This window comes from Alosa alosa, chromosome 8, assembly GCF_017589495.1.
Source record: "Alosa alosa isolate M-15738 ecotype Scorff River chromosome 8, AALO_Geno_1.1, whole genome shotgun sequence".
In the NCBI taxonomy this organism is placed as follows: Eukaryota; Metazoa; Chordata; class Actinopteri; order Clupeiformes; family Clupeidae; genus Alosa; species Alosa alosa.
Window position 1 is genome coordinate 2,254,312 of NC_063196.1, and position 25,411 is coordinate 2,279,722.

At 39.9% G+C, this 25,411-nt stretch overlaps 1 protein-coding gene across 1 annotated transcript in view; it reads right to left on the minus strand.

Moving 5' to 3' along the window:
* Positions 1 to 25,411, minus strand: part of rngtt (RNA guanylyltransferase and 5'-phosphatase) — a 95,805-nt gene that overhangs the window by 64,310 nt on the left and 6,084 nt on the right. Inside the window, exons 4-8 of the mRNA XM_048250386.1 lie at positions 22,292 to 22,380; positions 18,060 to 18,135; positions 16,662 to 16,911; positions 15,868 to 15,977; positions 15,315 to 15,416 (exon numbers count right to left, since the gene is read on the minus strand). Coding sequence (XP_048106343.1) covers positions 15,315 to 15,416; positions 15,868 to 15,977; positions 16,662 to 16,911; positions 18,060 to 18,135; positions 22,292 to 22,380 — 627 coding nt within the window. The remainder of the gene's footprint in view (positions 1 to 15,314; positions 15,417 to 15,867; positions 15,978 to 16,661; positions 16,912 to 18,059; positions 18,136 to 22,291; positions 22,381 to 25,411) is intronic.

Below are 25,411 nucleotides of genomic sequence, written 5' to 3' on the forward strand. Positions count from 1 at the left end.
GAAATGATAAACTATAAACCGACTACTGAGTTACTGCAGCTCACTTCTGCGTATTGAACCATTGGGGGAGTACCGCTCGGTTCGATAATGTACCGCTGATCTAGTGTGTGTTTGTGTGTAAGTGAGAGAGAGAGAGAGAGAGAGAGAGAGAGAGAGAGAGAGAGACACAGACAGAGAGAGAGACACAGACACAGACACAGAAAGAAAGAAAGAAAGAAAGAAAGAAAGAAAGAAAGAAAGAAAGAAAGAGCCTTCAAGCCATAATTAGTTTCTCCTTATGTCTGTATGAAGTATATGATTTGATTTGGCGAATGAAACATGCATTCCACTAAGATAGCTATAGCTACCTGACTACCATAGTTCACTTTCAAAAGCAAGCAGCAATGTCAAGCAACAAATCAAGACAGACTGATTACAATTTGTTTTTACTATTGCTTATAGTGTGGGGGAACAGTTCAGGCAAGAACAAGTAAAAGGTTACTGGTTCTGATGAGAGCCATTCAGAATGAACTGAAAGATTTGTCTCTCTCAGACTCTCTGGGTGACCACTTGTCAGAGAGAAAGAGAAAAAAAAAGATAGAGAGAGAGAGAGACTTTTCAGCATGATCTGACATTGGAATTTGATAGGCTACGTATGTTGGTAGTTGGCAAACTCCCACTATCAAGCATATAGCCTAATAGATGGTAATTATATGCCCCCCTGTGGCTGATCAAATGCCATTCCATCAACAAAATCACAATCAACGTTTATAGTTCCTCATTAGTGAAATCATTTTTCCAATTTAAGTTGTCATAGCCTACATTAGGGATTTCCAAGAAGCATTTAAAAACGCCTTTAAATTTCCATTTTCATAAATGTCATTATCATAATACTATTATCATGAATTTGTATGTATTTTTCTTCTTTTACTCTAAATTGTTATCTTTAATGTGACTAATTGTATATTGTTATTCTATTCTACTCCTATTCTACGTTGTTGCTATGGAAAAAAATCGTCTTCTAAGCAAACATTACCACAAACATACATAGAACATAGTGTGTGGCACAGGTAATGTTGTGAATGCATGGTTAAGAGCAACAGATAATTTAGCTGAAATGGATACAATTCATTGTTTCCCATTTCTCTGAGACCAAAAGACAGGGTAGCTTTATCACTTCCCTTCCTCACTCCACCAGATATGGATCAATACAATTCTGACAAGAGGATAGGCTTTCGTAATCTCATACCCAGCTGTCAGGTTTGTCTCTGAAAACCCCTCATCTCGGCAAATAGATTATTCCCTTTGCAACCACTGAATAGTCTGATGGATCATCAATAAAATTCAAAAGAGTTTGATTTCAGAAGGGGTGGTGGGTGGGGGTGAACTTAAAAACAAAGTCTATACATCATTTGTTTCTAAGCAGATTGAAAAAAGAGGGACATCTTTTTTTCAGAGACAAATCTGTGGTTTTTACTGTTATTTTTGCAAAAATACCAAAACAATTCACAGAAAGAAAACTGTACATATACACAAAGTGTTTAGGATAAGCCAACTACTCTCTTTCTTGTCGACAATCTAAGATTCATCACAATGATATGTCTGCCATTAACTTAATAGCGGAGGGATATAACAATCTTGGCACTGACTACTGTGTAATGTTGCTTGGTAACAGGGATGCTGGCCAGACTAATGCCATTCCATTTTTTTTTTCACAATTTAATATAATTCTCAAGTCAATATATTTATGGTTTTACTTTTTGCAGTTAAAATAACTTTAACTGCCATAAAGAGTTTTATTTAGAAAGCTTTTTAAAAAAAAAAAAAAAAAAAAAAACCTTTTCCCCCCAGACTCATTTATCAACAGTTGTGCTACCTATTCATCATCTCATCCGAGACCTGTCTGGCTTACATTACACCAATGAACTGAAGAGCAAAGAAGGCTATACAATGGGAGCATATCCACATGTAACAGAGGGTCATTCCGTGTCAAATCAGACAATATCCAGGAAAATCGTTGCTGCACCGTCTCAAAACTAAATAACTAGCTTTTTTTGTTAAATATTTTTGTTGTCTTCATATATTTGTTCACCCATCATTTTGTGTAATTTTTACACTCTCAGAAATGCCTCATCTTAGAGCAGGGGTCGGCAACCTTTTTTGCCTAGAGAGTCACTTTTACTAAATTTATTTTTTTTTAATCTCAGAAGAGCCACATAAAGACGGTTACAAGAAAAAGTTTGGATATTTAACGTACAATTACTTTCATTCAACAGGATTTTTTAATACATTTTCTACTAGTTTTGAAAGTAATGTGCAAGTAACTTGAAATGTAAAGTGGAATGACAGAAGTATAGGCCTTAGGCTTCCCATGTAGGCTAAACACCACCGCCTATTTTCCCAGTGTCCTGGTATGCAAAGTAACATCATAGTTCACAACACAACACTCAATTTTCATTGACATGTCTTTGGCGAAATTGAACATTAGGTCTACTAGAGATTGGATTTGGTGATGGCCTTGGAGTCTGGCTGGCTCATATTCAGTGAGGTGAAGTTTCATGCAAGAATTGAGGCTGTCATCATTTAAGGGCAACTCCGCATAAAACTGTCATATATCCATAGCGGCAACTAAATACCATGGCATTGTGTTGGCGTTATGGATGTGACAGTTTTGGCGTGAATTGCCCTTAAGCGTGGCGCAGGTTTGTCTTTATATTTTTTCATATGTGAGAAAGATTTCTCACATGCAAGTGGAATAGGGTTAACACCAATACTAACTTCGTTGCAGTGTCGCGATAGCCTATATAGCGGGCAGTTCATTTTAGCGTTTTCAGAATCAGTCTTCGGATGGAAACTTTCCCATTTCAGCCCGATTATGTTCGCGCTCGCAAGCTGTGGTCACTGACGTTTCCTTTTTAAAATTTTCCTTATCTAGCCTACAGCAAGCGCACACATCAACAATAACAATTAAAGAAAACAATTAAAGTGTTCTTGTTGACTGAAATGGAGGGAAATCGGTGATTTTGTTTGATATTGACATGGCAACGAACTGCGAATGTAACAATATTGTGCAGGCTACGGTTACGAAGTCAAGTGAGGTGGGAAGTTATATAAATTACTCAGATAGACCTACAAACTAAAATAAAATACATTTTAATTAAATACTCATTATTATTTTCAAAAGCTGAGCCGCATCAGAGTAGACAGGTCATCTGCTGGAAACATTAGGCCTAGTTTTTGGTCAAAGTTTTCTCCATGGATTCCTGGTCAGAACCCCTATTGGAACAGATTAAAACTTAGGGCATGTTGAATTTTGTCCAAAAATCCAATATGGCCACCGTATTCCAAAATGGCACATTTTTACACACTTTTTCCTATGCTATGGGGACATTTCCGGTAAAAACAATGTCATTTTAGCAAAAAATCAAATCAAATACATACAGAGGTTTGCTGATGATTTAAAAACCCTAAGTATTTTTCTAACAATTTTAAATCATTAAAAAATTATAATTTTGTCAGAAATTTGTCAAATATCAGAAATCATCAAATTTCCTTCAAACATAAACCTCTTACAGGTTAAATACAGTTCATATAAACACAGTTCAATAAATTGGGTACCTGAACTTAAACAGATTAAAACATGTGGCATTTAGACATTTTCCCAAAAACTCAATATAAAATCAATAATATCCCCAAAATGGCGAATTTTTGGGCCTACACTTTTGGCTAAGCTAGAGTTTTTTTCCCTATTAAAAACATTTTGACAAATGTTAATTGATATAAGAAACAAGATAGTTCCGTAAAGGTGATGAAATTATAAAAAAATACTATTTTATCACTCGTCTAGATATATTGTTACTATTATTCTATTATTATATTAATAATAATAATAGTAATACTTAGAGCTGCTGAGAGAAAATGACGTAAATCCAGAGATGGAAATGATCTTAGTAACTACCAGTCTTTGCTATCACCTTTTTCATTCACTGTTACACTTGCAAAAAAGACATTCTATCAGAGAAAGATTGAGAGCGCAGCTGACAGTAGAAAAACTTTTTTCAACTTTCAAGTCTCTTCTCAATCCTCCACCAGTTATTCAGCTACTTCACTGTCAGCAGATGACTTTGCAAAATGTTCACTGATAGTTGCTTAAATAAGTGCTCAGTTTGATGAGCCCATTAGGAGAGCTGTGCCCTGTAAGTTGTTGGACTTTCTCTCCTCTTGATGAAGATGTTTCTCTACTGCTTCAGCAAAGTCATCCAACAACATGTTCCTTCTTTTAAACAGGCAAGGGTTAAGTCTTTGCTAACAAAAAGTACACTTCATACAATTGATGAAGAACTAGAGGAATTTGAGGCAGCCGTGGCCTACTGGTTAGCGCTTCGGACTTGTGACCGGAGGGTTGCCGGTTCGAAGCCCGACCAGTAGAAAGCTGATGAAGTGCCCTTGAGCAAGGCACATAACCCCTCAATGCTCCCCGAGCGTCGCTGTTGTTGCAGGCAGCTCACTGCGCTGGGATTAGTGTGTGCTTCACCTCACTGTGTGCTGAGTGTGTTTCACTAATTCACGGATTGGGATAAATGCAGAGACCAAATTTCCGGGATCAAAAGAGCATATATACTTAACTACAGACCTGTCTCCCTTCTTCCTTTCTTGTTGGCTTTGGAGGAAGTGTTCTTCAAGCAAGTCTATTACTTCCTGTATCAGAACAACCTGCTAGACCGTATGCAGTCTGGTTTCAAGAGTGGTCATTCTACTGAAACTTTACCTGTCTTTACCACCTGAGGTCTGTTTCCCATCAGATTTCTGCATGCCTGATATTTCAGTCTGGATGACAGACCGACACCTTCAACTTAATCTCTCAAAAACTGAGCTTTTGGTGTTTCCAGCAACAGCTATTCCCCAACAGATTACCATCCAGTAGTAAATAGAAAAAAGGGGATCAAAGGCACTCTTCTTCAAAAATATAAGAAGCTTTATTTAACTGGCTAATTCATCATAGAAAGTTTAAAAACATAAGGAGAAGCAACCCACGCGTAGCGGCACAAGCTGCCTTCTCCAGGGTGTGCTTCACAGACAAACAATTTCCCCTTTTGTAGGCTAATTGGAAACACCTGAGTGATATGGTGAATTACCACATGAAACATGCCAGAACAGTCCACTAGGTGGCTGGCTATAAATGTTCACATACAAAAAAGACAAAAAAAATGAAGACAAAAATAATCCACTAGGTGGCTATACATAAATAAATATAAGCCTCCAGAGAGAGTACAAGGTATAGAAAAGACTATTACCAGTTAAGCCTAAGCAAATACATACAGAGAAAAGATGATCACAAAAGGACTGAAATCTATTTCTTCATTCAACCCAGGGTAAACTGTGGCCTGTAGATTGTATATGTAGAATGTTTCTCTTTGTAAAAGTAATTTTAAATCGGTCACCACCCCGAATGTTCTTTTTAATAGTTTCTAAACCCTCTACCATAAGGCCTTCTGGATTGCAGTTGTGCACATTTTGGAAGTGTTTTGCCATAGGGTAATCCAAATGAGCTTTTCTAATGGCGTTTTTGTGCTCACATACTCTGTCTTTAAGGCGTCTCTTGGTTCGACCAATGTAGAAGCATCCACATTTGCATGATAGCCTATATACCACAAACGTAGTATTGCAATTAATTAAATGTTTTTATATTATGCGTCTTGTTTGTCTTGAAATCACAGAATTGTTTGCATTCTTTAATGTTGGAACAATGATTGCAAGATCCACATCTGTAGGTAACTTTTAACTGTCTATGAAGCCAAGTAACCTGTTTTTTAGCAGGGAGATGACTTGGTACTAGCCTATCACGTAGTGTGGGAGCCCTCCTAAAGCTGATTATTGGTGGTGCAGAAAACACTTCTCTGAGTACCAGGTCACTCTCGATGAGATTCCAATTTGAGTGTATTATCCTTTTTATAGGATTAGCTAATCAGCTAATCCTATAAATTTGTAACAAAATAAGCCTGTTTTTTTTCTTCAGAGGACCGCCTTTTCTTTTTCTGGAGTAGTTCTGATCTAGGAATGGACTGAGCTTTCCTATAGGCATTTTGTATAGTTTCTGTGTGGTAGCCCCTTTGTGAAAATCGGTTAGACATTATCTTTGCTTGCACTTCATATTAGTTTATCAGTATCACAAATTAAGTCTAAGGCGTTGGAACTGGCCAAAAGGTATATTATTTTTAAGCCAATTTGGATGGAAGCTATCTGCTTTCAACGTGGTGTTCCTATCTGTAGTTTTACGATATACAGTAGTATGGAGCTTACCATCATTACCACTAGAAATGGTTAGATCTAAAAAATTGATAGTAGTTTTGGAATATTCCATACACAATTTTACATTCCTGTTATTGTTGTTCAGATGATCATAAAACAGCAACAGTTTTTCATAAGAACCACCCCATATCAAAAAAATATCAATAGTCCCCCACCATTTTATCTTGTCACTGTATTCGTTTGAATAGACAAAATCCCTCTCCCATAAACCTAAAAACAGGTTAGCATAGTTAGGGGCAAAGCACGCACCCATTGCTGTACCCCGAACCTGAATGTACAAAAGGTCTTGGAAAAGGAAAACGTTGTTTTTTAATGTCTGGGACATTCAAATCACTTAAAACCTTCAACACATGAGTAGTATCTTGTATGAAGGAAGGAAGCTGTTGAGCCAGCGGCTTAATGTGAAAGTCTATGAATTGCGAGGCTGGCTCTGTAAGAGATCCATTGGACGATATGATAGGTCTGCCAGGAGGAGATCCAAGGGACTTATGAACCTTAGGGAGCATATAGAAGGTGGGTATTCTTGGATGTTGACATAAAAGGAAACTATGTTCCTGTTTTGAAATCCACCCAATGTCCTTAGCTGTGAGCAACAGTTCTTTCAAGCTCTCTTTTGTGTTGTCAATTGGATTGGATAACAGCCGTTGATAATAGTCTTGATTGTTCAATTGCCGTAAGGCTTCTTCAACATATTTGTCCTTGTCCAATATCACGACAGCTCCCCCTTTGTCTGCTGGTTTGATAATTATGGATTCATTCTTTGCCAAGTAATCTATGGCCAGCTTTTGAGTTTTGGTCAAATTTTCTCTGATTTTTTGGTTTGATGATTGGAACAGTCTCTCAATGTCGAAGTCCACCTTTTTTGTAAAAGCAGTCAGCGTCACATTTGAAACTGGAGGCATAAAGTATGATTTCGGTCTAAAGGGAGATCTTTTGGCTGTGTTCTCATTTATCTGATTGTATTGGTGATGCCAAACTTTGAGATGAAGACTGCGGTAGAATCTAAATAGATCCACCTTGGACTCATTTGTATAGTAAGTGGGAGAGAAAGAAAGTCCCTTAGACAACACACTAACACAGTCAGAGTCTAGAGAAGTTTTTGATAGATTGATTACCGTCTGCTCTTGTTCCGGTCTCTGAGAATCCATTGTTCCAACATTAAAGAATGCAAACAATTCTGTGATTTCAAGACAAACAAGACGCATAATATAAAAACAATAATTGCAATACTACGTTTGTGGTATATAGGCTATCATGCAAATGTGGATGCTTTTACATTGGTCGAACCACGAGACGCCTTAAAGACAGAGTATGTGAGCACAAAAACGCCATTAGAAAAGCTAATTCAGATTACCCTATGGCAAAACACTTCCAAAATGTGCACAACTGCAATCCAGAAGGCCTTATGGGTAGAGGGTTTAGAAACTATTAAAAAGAACATTCGGGGTGGTGACCGATTAAAATTACTTTTTTTACCCTGGGTTGAGTGAAGAAATAGATTTCAGTCCTTTTTTGTGATCATCTTTTCTCTGTATGTATTTGCTTGGGCTTAACTGGTAATAGTCTTTCTCTATACCTTGTACTCTCTCTGGAGGCTTATATTTACGATGTATAGCCACCTAGTGGATTATTTTTGTCTTCATTTTTTGTCTTTTTTGTATGTGAACATTTATAGCCAGCCACCTAGTGGACTGTTCTGGCATGTTTCATGTGGTAATTCACCATATCACTCAGGTGTTTCCAATTAGCCTACAAAAGGGGAAATTGTTTGTCTGTGAAGCACACCCTGAAGAAGGCAGCTTGTGCCGCTACGCGTGGGTTGCTTCTCCTTATGTTTTTAAACTTTCTATGATGAATTAGCCAGTTAAATAAAGCTTTTTATATTTTTGAAGAAGAGTGCCTTGGACCCCCTTTTTTCTATTTACTATTGGATTCCCGAACCCAAAGAGCACCTTTAAATTTCTGATTGGAACTTCCTGAGCACCCTGGACTTTTTTGTCTTTTCAAGATTACCATCCAGCTTGACCCCTCTTCACTGACCCCAACTAGATCTGCATGTAACTTTGGCGTCATAATTGATGACCAACTTAATTTCTTTGAGCATGTAGCCTGAATTGCAAAATCATGGTTAGTCCTTTACAACATTAGGAAGATCAGATCTTATCTGATACAAGATTCCACAGAACTTCTTGTGCAGGCCAGACTATTGCATTTCACTGTTAGCTGGCCTGCCTGATTGTGTAGTAAGATTGTTCAATCAGCCAAAGAGGACACATGTAACTCCTCTCCTAGTTACTCTACATTGGCTCCCTATAATAGACCTTGGCCTATAGGATACTTACTGGATCTGCTTACGGCTATGTCAATTTTATGATCCAGCTCTACATCCCCAACCACTCACTGCGGTCATCTGATGAGCATCTTTTGTGTAGACCAGCCATAAACGCTAGATCAAATTCTAGACTCGGTGGTTCCTCGTTGGAGGAATGAGTAGCCCAGTGCTCTCCGTTCCTGTGATTGTTTAGGCCCAGAAATTCACCATTTTGGCGATATAATTGAATTTTTATTGATCGCTCCTAATAGGCTCATCAAACTGAGCACTTATTTAAGGTTACTACTATTATATTAATAATAGTAATACTTAGAGCTGCTGAGAGAAAATGGAGGTAAATCCAGAGATGGAAATGATCTTAGTAACTACCTCATTTTCTCTCAGCAGCTCTAAGTATTACTATTATTAATATAATAATAGTAACAATATATCTAGCCGAGTGATAAAATAGTATTTTTTGTAATTACATCACCTTTATGGAACTATCTTGTTTCTTATATCAATTAACATTTGTCAAAATATTTTTAATAGGAAAAAAACCCTCTAGCGTAGCCAAAAGTGCAGGCCCAAAAATTCACCATTTTGGGGATATTATTGAATTTATATAGCCTAGAAATCTAGACGCACCCTAGCGGGCTAATCTAGCAACTCTCCGTTGGCTTGCAAGCTGGAAAAATTAAACTTCGATAGGGCCAATCACATTGTGTATACTGTAGAGTCGCTAGGCGGGCATAACATGCAACGGTTCGGCGTGAATTCCCTGCTACTTGAAAACAAGGAAGATGGATGTTGCTGTTGGCACATTTTAATGTGGGTCTGGCTCATCAGGCTAGAATTTATATTGTGTTTTTGGGAAAATGTCTAAATGTCATATGTTTTAATCTGTTTAAGTTAAGGTACCCAATTTATTTGAACTGTATTTTAATCTGTAAGAGGTTTATGTTTGAAGGAAATTTGATGATTTCTGAATAGATCTGAAATTCTGAATTTCTGAAATTTGATGATTTTACAAATATCTGACAAAATTATACATTTTTTAATGATTCAAAATAGTTAGAAAAATACTTAGGGTTTTAAAATCATCAGTTATCCTCTGTAAATATGTACTTGATAGAAAAGGACAGTTTGCTAAAATGGCACTGTAGCATAGCAAAAAGTGTGCAAAAATGTGCCATTTTGGAATACGGTGGCCATATTGGATTTTGGACAAAATTCAACATGCCCCAAGTTTTAATCTGTTCCAATTGGGGGTCTTACCAGGAATCCATAGAGAAAACTTTGACCAAAAACTAGGCCTAATGTTTCCAGCAGATGACCTGTCTAGAGGGATCAAAGAGCCGCATACGTCTCCGGAGCCGCGGGTTGCCGACCCCTGTCTTAGAGGCTATGTTTGGGCATTAACATTGCCCAGACTTTGTATGATGGTAGACAGACATGTTCTTAGTATGATTGGACCATTAACAGTTTGTACTGCAAGCCCATTAGTTTTATACAAGTTTTATAAAATGCAATGGTGTCTTATTTCTTGCATCCACATGGCATCAATCATTATTTTGTCTGCAAATACAATACTTTGATGTTAATACTAACGTTGAGCCAATATTTGAGGTCTGAAGTTTATACTACCCCTTAAAGGGATACCAGGCAAGCCTGATGCTTTTTCTCTATGAAGCTCCCTCTACCGTCTGTACGTGTCGATACGTGTGCGAGCCCTCGCTCGGTCTGGAGCTCGTTCCCTTTTCTTTGCATCTTCCGTCAAGGGTTGTTGCTGCTTATTCGCCGGCTCTACCATTATACACACGTTTGCAACAATCGGTAGCGTTTCGTTAGCCTGCCTCTGTGCTGGGGATGCAGCATGTAAACTTATCCTGCTTCTCGCGATGTCTGAGACTTTGTGAGACTGAAGGTCGGCGGGTAGGATACACCGAACTTGCAAGTGGGATATTCTTCCTACAGGCAGTAGGGGCGGGCGAGAAAGCCTTCATTCACCCCATAATGAGTCATAACCGACTTACAAAGATGATTAATTAACACAAAAACGTTGCCTGGTGTCCCTTTAATGTCAGTCTTTTTGCACTTTTTTCCTGATAAAGGGCCTTGTAGAAAATCAATGAGTATGCCAGACAAACTTGTGAAAAATGGTTCAGTGAGAGAGAGAGAGAGAGAGAGAGAGAGAGAGAGAGAGAGAGAGAGATAGAGATAGAGATAGAGATAGAGATAGAGATAGAGAGATACTTTATTGATCCCCAGGGGAAATTCAAGGTCTCAGTAGCATACAGACATCACACACACATTCACTAACAGCAGAATAAGTATAAAGTAATAAAAAACACAACTAAGCAATAAGGACAGTAGAAGATAAAGAATATACTAAATATACTAAAATACAAATCATACTAAATAACACTTAATCTAAATCAATTATCCAAAACAGTATCCACATAGTGGGTGATTAATCAATCAAGAGGCGCTTGCAATGACTGAGGCAGGGACTAAGCCTGTGATTCTCTGTGCATAGTAAGGTAAGGTAAGGTGCTCTGTGTGAGTGAGTGTCATGGTGATGGTGCAAATGAGTAAGTCCAACAGTGCAAGAATAAAGTCTATATATATATATATATATATATATATATATAAGAAAAGGTATAAGTGTGGCCATAGTTCAGCTGTGGCATGGAGGGAGGGGTTATGCATATGTGCTAATATAGCACGCAAACAGTGAGGCAGAAAGACAGTGGTAAAAAGTGGCTAGTGGACAGACAGTATCCAAACATAGAGGGGGTGAAGAGGCAGACAGACTATGCAGAGAAGTCTATCTCTATCTCTATACCCCTGCTAGAAGAGGACGCTGGCAACAACAGACTGGTAGAACATCCTGAGGAGCTTGCTGCACACATTGAAGGACCGCAGCCTCCTCAGGAAGTACAGCCTGCTCTGCCCTTTCTTGTAGAGTGCGTCAGTGTTGGCTGACCAGTCCAGTTTATTGTCCAGGTGGAGACCCAGATACTTGTAGGTGCTTACCACCTCCACATTGACCCCATCAATGGAGACTGGTAGCAGAGTGGGCTTAGACGTGCGGAAATCCACCACCATCTCCTTGGTCTTTGAAGTGTTGAGTTGAAGGTGATTGAGTTTGCACTATTGTACAAAGTCCTCCACCAGGCTCCTGTACTCCTCCTCCTGCTCCTTCCTGATACACCCCACAATTGCAGTATCGTCACAAAACTTCTGCATGTGGCATGACTCGGTGTTGTAGCAGAAGACAGATGTGTACAGGGTGAACAGGACTGGAAAGAGCACAGTTCCCTGTGGCGCTCCGGTGCTGCTGATCACAGTGTCAGAGAGACAGTTCTTCAGTCTGACGAACTGTGATCGCTCGGTCAGGTAATATGTAATCCAGGTTACCAGGTGAGCGTCCACACCAATCTGCCCATCACCCAAGAGCTTGTCTCCCAGTCTGAGGGGTTGGATGCTGTTAAAAGCACTTCAGAAATCAAAGAACATGATTCTCACAGCAAGATAAGTGATGGCATCGTCCACGCCCACTTTCTCCTGGTATGCAAACTGTAACGGGTCTAGTGCATGGCGTACCTGGGGTCTGAGCATACCTAAGACCAGTCGCTCCATTGTCTTCATCACATGTGATGTTAAAGGGACACCAGGCAACGTTTTCGTGTTAATTAAATCATCCTCGTAAGTCGGTATATGGTTAAATGACTCATTACGGGGCGAATGAAGGCTCTCTCGCCCGCCCCTACTGCCTGTAGGAAGAATATCCCACTTGCAAGTTTGGTGTATCCTACCCGCCCGACGGGCAGGATCAGTTTACACCACAGAGGCAGGCTAACGAAACGCTAGAGATTGAGAGAGAGCAAACGTGTGTATAATGGCAGAGCCGGCGAAGAAGCAGCGAAAACGCTTGACGGAAGACGCAAAGAAAAGGAAAAGAGCTTCAGACCGAGCGGGGGGGAGTTTCGTAGAGAAAAAGCATCAGGCTTGCCTGGTGTCCCTTTAAAGCGACAGGTCTGTAGTCATTAAGCTCACTAGGGTGTGGCTTCTTAGGGACAGGGGTGAGACATGATGTCTTCCACAGTGTTGGAACTTGTCCGAGGCGTAGACTCAAATTGAAGATGTGCTTCAGTGGCTCCCCCAGTTCAGCAGCACAGGCCTTGAGTAGCCTTGGACACAGTCTGTCAGGCCCCGCTGCCTTATTGGGGTGAAGTTTCTTTAGTTGAGCTCTTACTTGATCTGCTGTGATGATAGGGGTTTGAGGGGAGGGGAGGGGGAGGGGTGCATCTGGGATCTGTGTGTCTGATGGCTGTTGACTGAGGTCATTGTCACCTCATTGTTCGTGATCGCCATGTGGGGGAGGGGTGCAATATCCAGTGATGGTGGGGGTACGATAGCCTGTGATGGAGGTGAGTGTTGCACTGGTATTGAGGGGGTGTGGGGGTGAGGGCTGGGGGATGACCACCTCCTTGATGTCCCTGTCAAGGCTGCTAGAGTCGTGGACACCTCAACAGGCACAGGCAAACATTGAGAACATGTTTGTCTTCTACCCTACAAAGTTTGGGCTGCCTATGAATAATACTTTTCATTATATTAATGCCCAAACATTGCTTCCCAGAAAATGGGATTTTCAGGCTGTAAAAATTAAGTAATCATAAGGGCTGAAAATAATATGAAGACATATTTTACAGGCCTTGGCTTTGACAAGGTTTGAACAAAATCTGAGATGGTGCAGCAACAACTTTATCTGATTTGTCATGGAATGACCCACAGACTGTTTAAGGAGCAAATCAACTTTTACTGGGCTGCAACAGAAAGTTGGGCAAGTTATTGTTGGCAAGTGGTCAATTTGTGTTGGTCAAGTTCTGGCAAACAAACATATTTTAAGGAAGGCCTTATGTGGATCCATCAGCAAATTGACAGGATCCAGACAACAGTGAAGCAATGCCAGACTGATGCATGAAATCCAGTGTCCAGAAATCACACAGGGCCACTACAGGCTGAATGGATTTCCTAATGATTGAGTTGTGTTTAACAGTTTGTTTGGCTCTTTGATCCAACACATTGATCAACTGATTATCAGCAATAGTTAAGATGCACTCTGGCAAATATTTGTGGATGGACTCTACATCTTTTTAACTTGCACTCATTTGTCTCTCCTACCCGGTCATTTTCAGTAAGGTTTCCTTCATAGAGTTACACAGTCGAACAGCACTTTGACATGATTCTTATTTGGCCTCTGAAAATAATGATGGAAAAGATTTAGTGTGTAATTTAGATGTGCGGTTTGCTGTGAAACAATGAGTCTGGGGAATAGTGAGCATCAATTCCTCTGGGGAGATGATGAATGGCTTCTCTGATCATGGCAACAGGCTTTTCAAAATGAGACATTGCAGCACTCACATCTGACTTCATTGCGAACAGTATGAGAATGTGCAGAAGAGTTTTTTCATCCGTGTTAAAGGACAATATGACTGTATGCAATGAGCATGTATATGACTGATAAAACAAAATGTAGCCTACATGTGTCATGTGGCACAATTACTCCTAGAAATTGCAGTGCGATCTGACCAACCTGACACTGGCTGCATCCATCAGCCAGTAAGACACCAAACCCTAGCAGCATTCATAAATAATTCAACAGGCAAGAGATAAGATAGTAAATTGGCTACCTTAATGGCATGGGAGCTGGATATTAAGACTACACCCTATGCAGCAGATAGTGCCAAGTTCTTTACCAGGCAGAGAGGTTTTTAAATACCAATAGCAATAGCAGCAATTGTAATTGCTACCAAAAGCTTATTCTGGTAGGTGAAGGGACTGTTACCATCATTGCTGTTCACTAACATATACTGTAGTTATCAGGAGCGAAACGAGAGCTAACCGGTTTACAGGAAAGGTGGAGCCATGATGTAACATAACTGAATGGATTCAGCGGGATTATATTCGGAACTCAGCATAGATGAGGTTGCAACCAACTCAACACAAAAACTGGTGACATTATTCCAAGGGCTGGAAGGCAGTGCAAATGTACTCCTGAGAGACATAATATTCTTTAACATAAAACGGCTTACCCAAAAAACAGACATATGCAAGCATATTTTGTCGAACAATGACATTGATAAACATTTTGCACTTACAAGACCACAACAAATATTCTACAAATATACAAACGCACAAACAGAATTTGAACCAATATATTTGAGAGCAGTCAAACCACAAGCCTGTGGTAAAGGGGGGTAAAATGGAGACAGAAGCGGACACATGGAGCAACACAGACGAAGACTGAGGTGCAACTGGGCACCAACTTGATAACCACCTACTACTATCTAACAGACAAACAGTTATACCTGTATAATTTCAACCTTAAAGGTTAATTCCTTTCTATATCTTTAACTCAATAACTAAATCTGTGATATAATGGTGGTATTTTATTTTTTGCATCTAATATCACAACAGCACAGTGCATTTCATTTTACTTTCTTAAAAAAGGAGAGAGGAAATGTGGAAAGAGTAGATGTTGAAGGGGATGAACAGCTATCCTCCCTTGTCTGGAATGTCAGACAACACTCGACATGGAGGAGCTCTGCACCACAACCTAATACAGTGCGAGGACCTGACTGGCTTATCAGAGCTGATGAAACTGCAGATGTGAGTACATCCAGATAGCAGCCATGCATAGACTTACCGTGTTCCATCAGCCTTCCAGCTGACTTTATAGGCATTGTGTTTGAGCAGATGAAGGTTTCGTTCGTCCATGGAGACGGGCTGGGCTCCTGGAAAACCAGATCTTTGAACAGGCACACACACACACACACACACACGAGAAAATGATAAAACGAAATAAATAATAAAATAATAATTTAATGGGGGCAAACAACTATGACGAGGAAATAGTAAGGAGTTATTGTGTTGCAGTTCTTGTGGCTTCTCTCGTCACAAATGCTTCATCAGCCTGAAGCTACAACAAACTATTACTGCTGTTTTACCATCACCTCTGAGAACCACAAGTCTAAATTTGAATGAGTCATATGATGAGTAAGGTTGGTGTTCTATTATGAATTGCTCTCTATCCACACACAATTTTTTGAAGCATTAGAATGCAGTGGAGGATGCCTGTGCAGCATTTTCTTTTTTTTTCTGCCAGTAGCACCTGGTGGGTTGTACCCTGAGTGAAGCTGAATGAGTCATGCATTTTCTCTCTCAGACACAAATATTCATACTCTAGAGTAAAAACTTACCTGTCCCACTCTGCGTACTCTTGACATTTTCTCTGTATTTCCCCCAGCTTTGGCTGCTCAGTGACTTGCACGACCCCTTTTACGGACACCCCTTCCAAGAAAACGGCACCCTTAAAACACATTGTACAGGGGAGATGAGAAAAGCGTGTGATAAACTACCTCCCACATCATAACAAAGTACCAGCTGCTTCCCCTGCGCTCTAACTTCTCACAGGAAATGCAGGCCAGCAGGAGGCCAAGAGGAGTAAGGAGAGAGTCCAAAACGACTCCAGATAACAGCACTACTTTCATCACCCTAAATACCTTTTTCATGCCTTAATACTTTTTACTATCTGTATGATGACTATGCCTTGGCAATAGTCAAGTGTAATTCAATTAAAGTTTAGGTTGCATTATTTACCCACTCAATTTTCCACACAGTGTTGAATACCTCCCCTTTAAACATGTTGTTGGCATCAAATTCAAAAAAGTTAAAAGTTCCAACGTTTGACATGTTGTCCATGTTCTAGTTTATATTTTCAGCATCCCAACGATTTTGGAAATAGGATTGTACTTTCTTGAAGAGAAAGGTGTTGCCATGTTGCATATTTCTGCAAAGCTTCGAGCAATTCAAGGAGCGATTTAGGAGTTATGAAAGTAACCAGAAAGAACCAAAAACCAACCCACCTTAAAGTGGAATTATATTGGTCTTATATATTGATATACAAAATGCATTATTTCCAACTCCGTAAAGCCATTTTTGTTTGAAAGCACACATGGAAAAATCCTCACACACATATAAAACTTGCGCTTACCAGTTTTAACCTTTCCTTCTTCTTTTTCCCCGAGGATGCTGCTGAGGAGCTTGGGCCAGAGTCCTGGCCAATTACATTGCCATCATCATCCACATCTCCATTGTCATCATCAAAGCACCAATCAGGGAGCTCAGGGGCTGGGGGTGCGTCCTCTACCTCACCATAGCGACGAAAGAGCTCCTTGAGATAGTCCGCTTTGTAGATGCCAGGGGGTCTGGATTGGCCGAAAGCAGCAACAGCCGCTTCAACACTGTAATGTTCACAAAAGCAGCACTCAGACACGTACGTCATCCATTCTCACCAATTATTGATACAGCTTAGGAGACGGCATTGCTATTAACCTCCATCAGTTACAGACAATGCAACTATGAATGCATCATCAACAGTCAGTGCAGCACAGGAAGTGTTATCCCCGCACATCTCTTTTCATTGATGCCCTTCTCACTGCTGCTTTACAAACACTTCAGAGACAGAGGCTGGCCTAGTACAACACACTTCGAGGACAGATGAGGACCATGTCTTTCTGGACACATTATGGAAGTGAGGGCACACATAGCACACGTGTTTTGAACATTTCTACTAGAGCGTAAAGCAAAAAACCTGTAAAGCAACAAACCTATTCTGTTAAATGACAGAAGGTCGTGTTGGCTGTAGGGATGTGCAATATGTTGTATATCGTCTACGATAATATCTTAATTACAGTTTTAACAGTGTATGAGCTGATATTATCGAGCAGCGTTTCTTAAACTATGGCTAGTCTGCGACGAGGAAACTGCCGGCTCTAAATACAGGGCATACTTGCACTGGTGGTGAAGTGCTTTCCTAATTTCTTTTACTTAAATGCTTCAGTTTGCAGTACATTGAAATCTGTTTTTCTTAAATATGTTGTCTCCATTAATATCATTAACAAGGAACAATGAATATCCTATTAGCATGAGTGAATACTAGCATTATATGACACTTGTACAACATTTTTTTTTAAGGATGCAAAATATCCCCTAATTATAACAAACTCCCATAGAGATGTTTTTTTCAATATCACACACCCCTATTTGGCTGCACTTACTCATATGTTAATTTATATATTACCTATGACAGGAAAAGACAACACAAACAACCTCACACTAGCCCTCATGACATTACACATTCAGACGTCCCAAGTGAAGGTCAGGGCCATCACGATGATGGCAGGCAGCTGATGAAAATGGTTATGGCATTTGGCAGAAGCTTTCGTCCAAAGCGACTTACAGTATATGAACACTACATCAGTTAAAAACAATAGAAAATACAGAAATATAAAATAATATAGAAAATCCAATAAAGAGCTACAAAACCCTCTTTACAAAGCACCAGTGGATGCACTAGAAATGTACAAAAGCCGGTCACAAGAATACATACCTCCAGTCCATCTTTTCCACCAGGTATGCACAGATGAGAAAACCTGTTCGGTTGAAGCCATGTGTGCAGTGAACACCTGTGCGGGGACATCAATGAGACATCAGTTCAGTTCAGAGGATCGGAGTTCCATATAATCCACTGTTTCATCGTGTGCACATGCATACAGGTATTCTCCCTAGGTCTTCAGTTATTGGTAGGCATAAGTAGTGGTTCTGCAAAATCAATAGCAATCACTTCCAGCCTAGCAAAACGTGATACAGGTCTTCTTTGAAACACAAAGGGTTTGAGCACATTGATTATGTGTGATGGCGTGTGTGTATTCTCTATGCCTCATGCATAAGCGCTCCATCAGACCTGTCTCCCCGAGGGTGACTTGGGAACCTCTAGCTGTGTGACAAAGACAGAGGTGCTGGGGGCTAGGGGACACAGCACATCCACATAAATATCAACTCTCCATACTGAAACGGGAAATACAAGTAGGGGAACCAGAACAATCTCAGTTCTTCTGATAAATTATCATGGCATTGGAAGTGAATAGCACAATGCACTACATTTGTTTCATGTTTAGAGGTTTAGGACAAAGTCCTTCACCAAATTCTTTCTTTGAGTATATGGCTGGGTGCAAGTTTTCAGTAATCCTGACGTAGATGTTAACAAAAGAATTGAATTGATATATCTACTGGCCAAGCAGCTTTAAAAACGGCTCCTTCATAACCCTGTCTGAACAATTAGCTAGGAGGGACCGTGTCAGTTCAGAATCAAGCAGGCTGCTATGAGCCCTCAGACAGGTACTCTGTCCCCAGTGTGCCCATTTCACAGCACCACACTGATGAGACAGCAGATAATGATCAAAGGGGTGGCATCAGTAATGAAATTCATATGTTCTCCCTGACGTGATGGCAATTGAATTTACTGCATGGTGCTGCACAGAAACACAATTTTCCCGAAGACTCATCCTGAGCTCCAGGCAGAGCAGCAGAGCGCCACCTGCTGTTAAGAGATTTACAGACGGCAATCACCAACACAAAAACAGCCCCCACCAAAGGGCTAGCAATAAGTAATGGCACTGCAACATCGACACAGTCTCATTCAAATGACCTCTGCAAACAAATGGGACTCTGTCAACATTGACGGTCCCATCCACATGACCTCTGCAAACCTGGGCAGGTCTGCATTTCGGTACTGCATTTAATGCTTTGTAGCACCACTCTTTGTCAGATGAACGCACTTCAATATTCTCCTGTGTGTGAGAACTGTGTAGAGGTGGCAAATACAGAGAAGTGAAACTGACACCACCACTTTTCACATAATTTCTCAAGAACATCCAGGATCATAGGTCATACTTTGGGCAATGTTCCTTCTATCCCCACAGGATGTTTTGGGTAACTGTGTAGCTAGATCCAATGACAACCCAGTGTTCGTTTCTAGACGGAGGCAGGCAGATCTTGATTTTAAATTCTAGCTCTGATATTAGTCTGATAAAAATTCCAGGATGGATGCCATTTTAAAGGCCACAGCTATAGAAAGTTTTACAAGATTTCCAAGAAAATCTATGACATGAACTATGAGATCCTTAATGAGTTGGCATGGAATGATCTTAGTCTTCTCAGTGGCATCAGCTATAAGCAATACAGCAACATAGGCAGGAATAAGCTAAATGTGTACAGGCAGGTAATTACAGCACTTGGAGTTGTCCTTCAAAAGCATGAAAAACAAATGAATTACAGATGACAAAGATCTTTCCTACTAAACACAACATGCCTAAGTTGGTGTTCTGGCTCCCCCTAGTGCCAAAAAGGATATGCACAGAGAGCTGCTAAATGTATTGCCATCTTTTTATGATGGGATGTGGCTGATCTTTCAGTCAATCACGGAATAGACGGGTTTAGGAAATGTACTGCACAGTGAATTCCATAAAACACAGGACTTGCACTGTCAGTGTATATTTACGCTGACTTAATAGAGTAAATGTGTCTGTAATAGACTAAATACAATTATACTCAGTTTATCACCATTTTGGTCACCAATGAAGGTATACACTTGTTATCATACAAAAATACACCCTAAGTTGTTCTTAGATGATAGTTTTCCATTAAATAAAGTAGCCAGAGACAGACTTGAGATGTTGAGACTGTTGTGTGGGAAGAGATTTCAAACTGATACTAGAGATGACTAGAGTTAGACTAGACTAGAGATACTAGAGTAGATTCTAAAATGTTCTCATCATCGTTCCCTTTTACCAAATAGTCGGACTCAAACCTGGTTCCCCCTAGGCACTTCATAATGTTATGGCTGATCAGTGTATTAGAATACAACCAGAAGATAGAAGAAATAAAAACAATTCTAAAAAGTGTACTTCTGGTTCTGATTCTATTCTTAGGCATTAATTCGATTTGTTGTTTTTGCAGAGTTATAATGACCCATCTGGAGACAAGGAAGCTGGTGATGAAGCCGGTGGGTTCTGGTTCTGACCATACAGTCTATAGTTCTGACACATTGGGATCACAAGTGGGAAGAAGACAATAGAGTACCGAAGTGGGACGTTCCGTTTTTTTGCTGGCAGTTTCACTGGATCTAAACAAATTTTCGAAATGGCATAAGTAGCATTGAATGTAGGCATCATTTCTACCTAATACATTGTTTTAAATGTAGGCTAACATATGTTACCTGCTAGGCAGCAGCTTAGCCACATATCAGGATCCCTGTCAGGTGTAATAGAATCCCAATGGATATTTCACACCTTATCAATGCCTGGCGGCTGTTAAGAGTGACATTTTTTGCCTAAAAAGCTCAAATGCTAAAATAAAACTCTGTAGTCATGAATTTGATTGTGTTGGTATAAATATATGTACTATATAATTCCTAGTGTTAGATGTATATACTAACATCACAGAAACATTGTAAAATTATTTAAATAGATTATACCACTATGGCCACATCTATGGTTAGATTGATTTGTTTAGATCCAGTGAAATTGCTACCTTGCCACGTCATGGCTTCAGTACTCTATTGGAGACCTTGTTGAGAAAGCTACAGCTGGAAGGTTTATATTCAAGATTACTATTCAAAGAACCTTGTTTAGGCAAACTGAGACTGCATTCAATGTTCGTATAATGAAGAGACATTTGTACAATGAAAGGGTCACTGGAGATGTACAGTACATTTCAGGTGACCCCTCCTCATTGCACCTTGCCAAAATGCTGTTGACACTGCAGGGTCATTTTTTTGGTGAGCCATGGTGCTAGGTGAAGTCAACAGCTGATTTTGAGACCCCCATCACAGCTGGATCTACCAGCAACTTCTGGTGAGCTAGGCATGCCAGGCAGTGCCCAGGGTGGAGAATGACAGCTCGTCACCAGCTTCCTCCTTGCGTGACTGGTCATTATAACACTGCTTAAACCATATACGGTGTAAATAAGTGTGTTCTGGTTATATTTTATTTAAGAGTGAGAAATAAATATTTCTGGTCCTTATGGCATTGCTGAAGTACTACATTTTCACAAAAACACACTTTGTCATAGAAAAACTACAACGCTAAAATACTTTCTGGTTGAAATCTCCCCTGACATAAGCTTCTGCCAAACCTATAACTCATTATACATCCAATTCCCCTGCTTCATTTTAGGGAAGTCAAGTGTACAATGCAGGTTTATCTGGACAGAAGTCAGTACAATAAGCTAGCCAACTCATTTGAATACTTCTCAAAGAAGGCCTAGATTAGGACCCCGGATATATATTACAAATGGCAAAAGTGGCCTATTTCATTATAAAGACAAAAAATGTTCTCTCTTCTCTGAAGATTCATGGCATTATCACTGTAGTGGATTGTTTTGACAATTACCTGCGCTTACAGAGCTCTACAGATGGTCTAGTGTTACCTAGTTGGACTGTTCATGATCACCATACCACAGTCCAATGTCACCTGCAGTTGGACTGTTCAAGAACACCATGCTGCTGGGTGTTGTTCAGAGCCGAGTCACCATTGCTCAAGGACTATGTGAAGCACTTTGAGTAGCCTCTGTGCTGGAATGTGCTATATAAATACATTTCCTTTACATTTTATCAATCATTTTTCAATTTCACAATTATTCATAATTGTTTGATTAACTTGAGGATCACTAAACAAGCCTATTTACTTCTCTTACTGTATATGCTAACTTGCTAAGCTACCCACAGGGTGATGCAAACATGCAAAAAGGAGGAACATGGGATGAGGTGAAAGCCATTCTTACCAATTAGTTCTGTGGGATTTCTCTCCATGAAGTGCTCACAACACCGGATAAACAGCCCTGTGACCTCAGCTGTGGGGCACTCACCATGGCTATGTGGAGGAGAGAGAAAAAGACAAGGTATCATCTTTAAAAAATGTGGGTCAAAGCACAGCCTTCTGTTTCAACTTTTTATACAGTTACATAAAATGTACAAATAATGGGTCATTTGTGGCAAAAGATTTCAGGAGGGTAGCCAAATCCCTACCATCGAAGCTTAAATAAATGACAGGGGATGGGAATATACAAAGATTATTCTTATATTTTTTTCTTTATTCTCCATGATCCCTTCTTTTTAAAAACACCGATTTGACTTTGTCTTCAAATCTTTCTTTTTTACTTTCCACTCTGAACATGGGCAAAATGCACCATTGAGGTCAGTATGTTTTATATAGAGTTACCACAGGTTACTCTATACAATATATATGGCACTGTGGTAACTCTATATAAAACATATTAATTGATATTGAACAAATCTTTTTGGGGTCCTAAAAGAGCTAACGGTTATCTAACGGTTATCTAAAAGGAACTTTCTCAAGATCTTAGAAGTTTGCCAATCGGTTGTGTAGCTTATTTCGGAAAAGTCATTAAACCCAACAGTAGCCCTAAATAAACTAAATACCATAGCCTAGGTAGGTTAGCAATACAAACTTGAGAGGTGCAAGTCAGCAAATGAACTTAATAATAATTAACCTAATGTCATCTGTTGCTGTGAGGCACACAGCTGCAGGTTAAAAGCTGCAAGTGTGTGTGAGGAGAGAAGACACATTGGCTACAGGAAGCACCGACTGTCATTCTTAAAAGTATATCGATACTAACAAAATTAGGTATTGTGACGTTTCTAATTTCAGGGATAGTTTTGTAGTGTTGATGCACCATGCAAAAGAGGACAAACGCTTAGTTTGCGGAGAGACAGCAGATGCGAGGAAATGCGCTCACCCTTATGACATTAGGTGCACCAGTATGACCCAGGAAAAATTGGTCGCACTCTAGAGCCCTGCACATTCTTCCGACTCCAATGTGTTTGCAGGCTTTGTTACTATCGTTAACTGTCTCCATTGTGCTTAAATGACAGGCTCAAGTCAAGGGCAGAATGCGCACAAGCTGAAAATCGTGTAGCTAGGGTTAAGGGGGGGGTTGCGCCATAGACTAAAGACTCTGTACCACATTTAACAATTATTTATCAAAATAACAGTTGCAATGTGCAATTTTAACAAACACCATTTAATATACAACACTATACAAATATTTACAAATATTTGTGTTAAAAAGTGATAAACAATTGAAAACAAGAACAGTGAATTAATGTGTGCAATTTTAACAAACACTAGGCTATACAGACTATACAACACTGAAGTGCAAAAGAAAGTGCAAAACAACAAGGGCCCTTTGGTAATTGCACTCTTTTACAAGAGTGGACCATTTATGTTTATTTTCATGCCAGCTGTCAGACTGTTGCCCTGCAGCCTGTTCCGCAAGACTGTCTTGATCTATACACGGAGAGTTAATGAAGTTTAGATTATTTTATACTTTTGCGTAAGATTTACCATTTTGATTAGAATGTTTGTCGAACGATGATAGATAGCCTGATGACAGCCAGCAGATGCTGCTGTTCGGACGCATCACATGATTCGGAGGCATATCCTACCCGTAAATCCTCAAATTATGGCAGGGCCTTTTCCCCTGTACAATTCCAACGCTGGACTATTTGAACTTTCTACCAGTCGCTTGCCTTCTGAGCTTTCCAGAGGCTGAAGCCACTTCATTTGAACACAATTGTTGCCACAAGGCATTCCAGCCTAGCCTGGGCGCCAGCCGAACTTAGTCCCGCCCACAACATTTGAGGTCGGGAAGTTCAGTCGGGCATTGCTCCGTTGTGGAGCAACTATGCTCGCGCCATATCTGGCGGACCAATCAAATCGGGCTTTACGATGATGGACAGGCGAGCAACACGCCATCACGTCATCTGAGCTTGCTTAGGTTGATTATGTTTGCAACAAAAACGCTGCGGCTAGAAGGAGACAGATGGCTTCTAAAACCCTATAGAGCTGGTAAGTCCCGCCCCTTCCGCTATCCCCGATGGACCTCTAGATTGAAAAATTGTTAATGCAAGTGAATGTGAGAAATGTGTGAAAATAATTATTTTCTGGTCCCGTTTGAATTTTGCCATGAATGTCAACATATGTTGTCTGTGAATTTTTAATTTTGAAATTTTGAATTTTGATTTTTAATTTTGAAATTTTCGTGTAAAGAATGCTACAATTTAGCGGGTAGAAGTTTGATGCGGTTAAACTTTGTGTGAGAGCACTTTGTGGACTACAGCTTTTCCCTAGACGACAGCTAACTAGTTTCCCATAACAACCATCAATTGGTCGAGATGAAGAGGGTTATTAAGATCGACTTTGAACACAGTGAACCATACAACTTTACAATTACACCATCATAGTGTTAATGTGTTGAGTGAAGCTAGACATGTTTAGAATATTTTTGTTACCATGTGTGTTTATTCCTGCCGTTACAAAAACTAGCATATCAGCTAATGTTAGCGATTAGCTCACGTCACATAGGCGACATGTAGTCTTTCTCGTTATGTCTTTTCCACAACTGCCGAATAATCATATAATATATACTGTCAAACTCGTAACATGAAAAATTATATTAAAAATTCACAGAAAACATATGTTCCTATTCATGGCACAATTCAAACAGGACCAGAAAATAATTATTTTCTTACATTCACTTGCATTGACGATTTTTCAATCTAGAGGTCCACTGGGGGTTTAGCGGATGGGCGGGACTTACAAGCTCTATATGGAAAATGCATATTATTTCAATGAGGTTTTATCACTGAAAACGATTATTTCTGAAAACTTTAGCCAAAGCTGAGATGTGGGAAAACAATGTTAAGGCATTTGTGGAGAAGAAGGATGGTTTGTGTGTTCTTCCTACATCTCACGGTAAGTTATTTTGTTGCTCTGATTGGTTAGGTCTATCCAATTGAGTGCAGAGGCATTCCCCCGTGTCGGTTGAAACACGCCCTATAATTAGGTCCCAATGGAGCAATATCAGACTCATATTCTGACT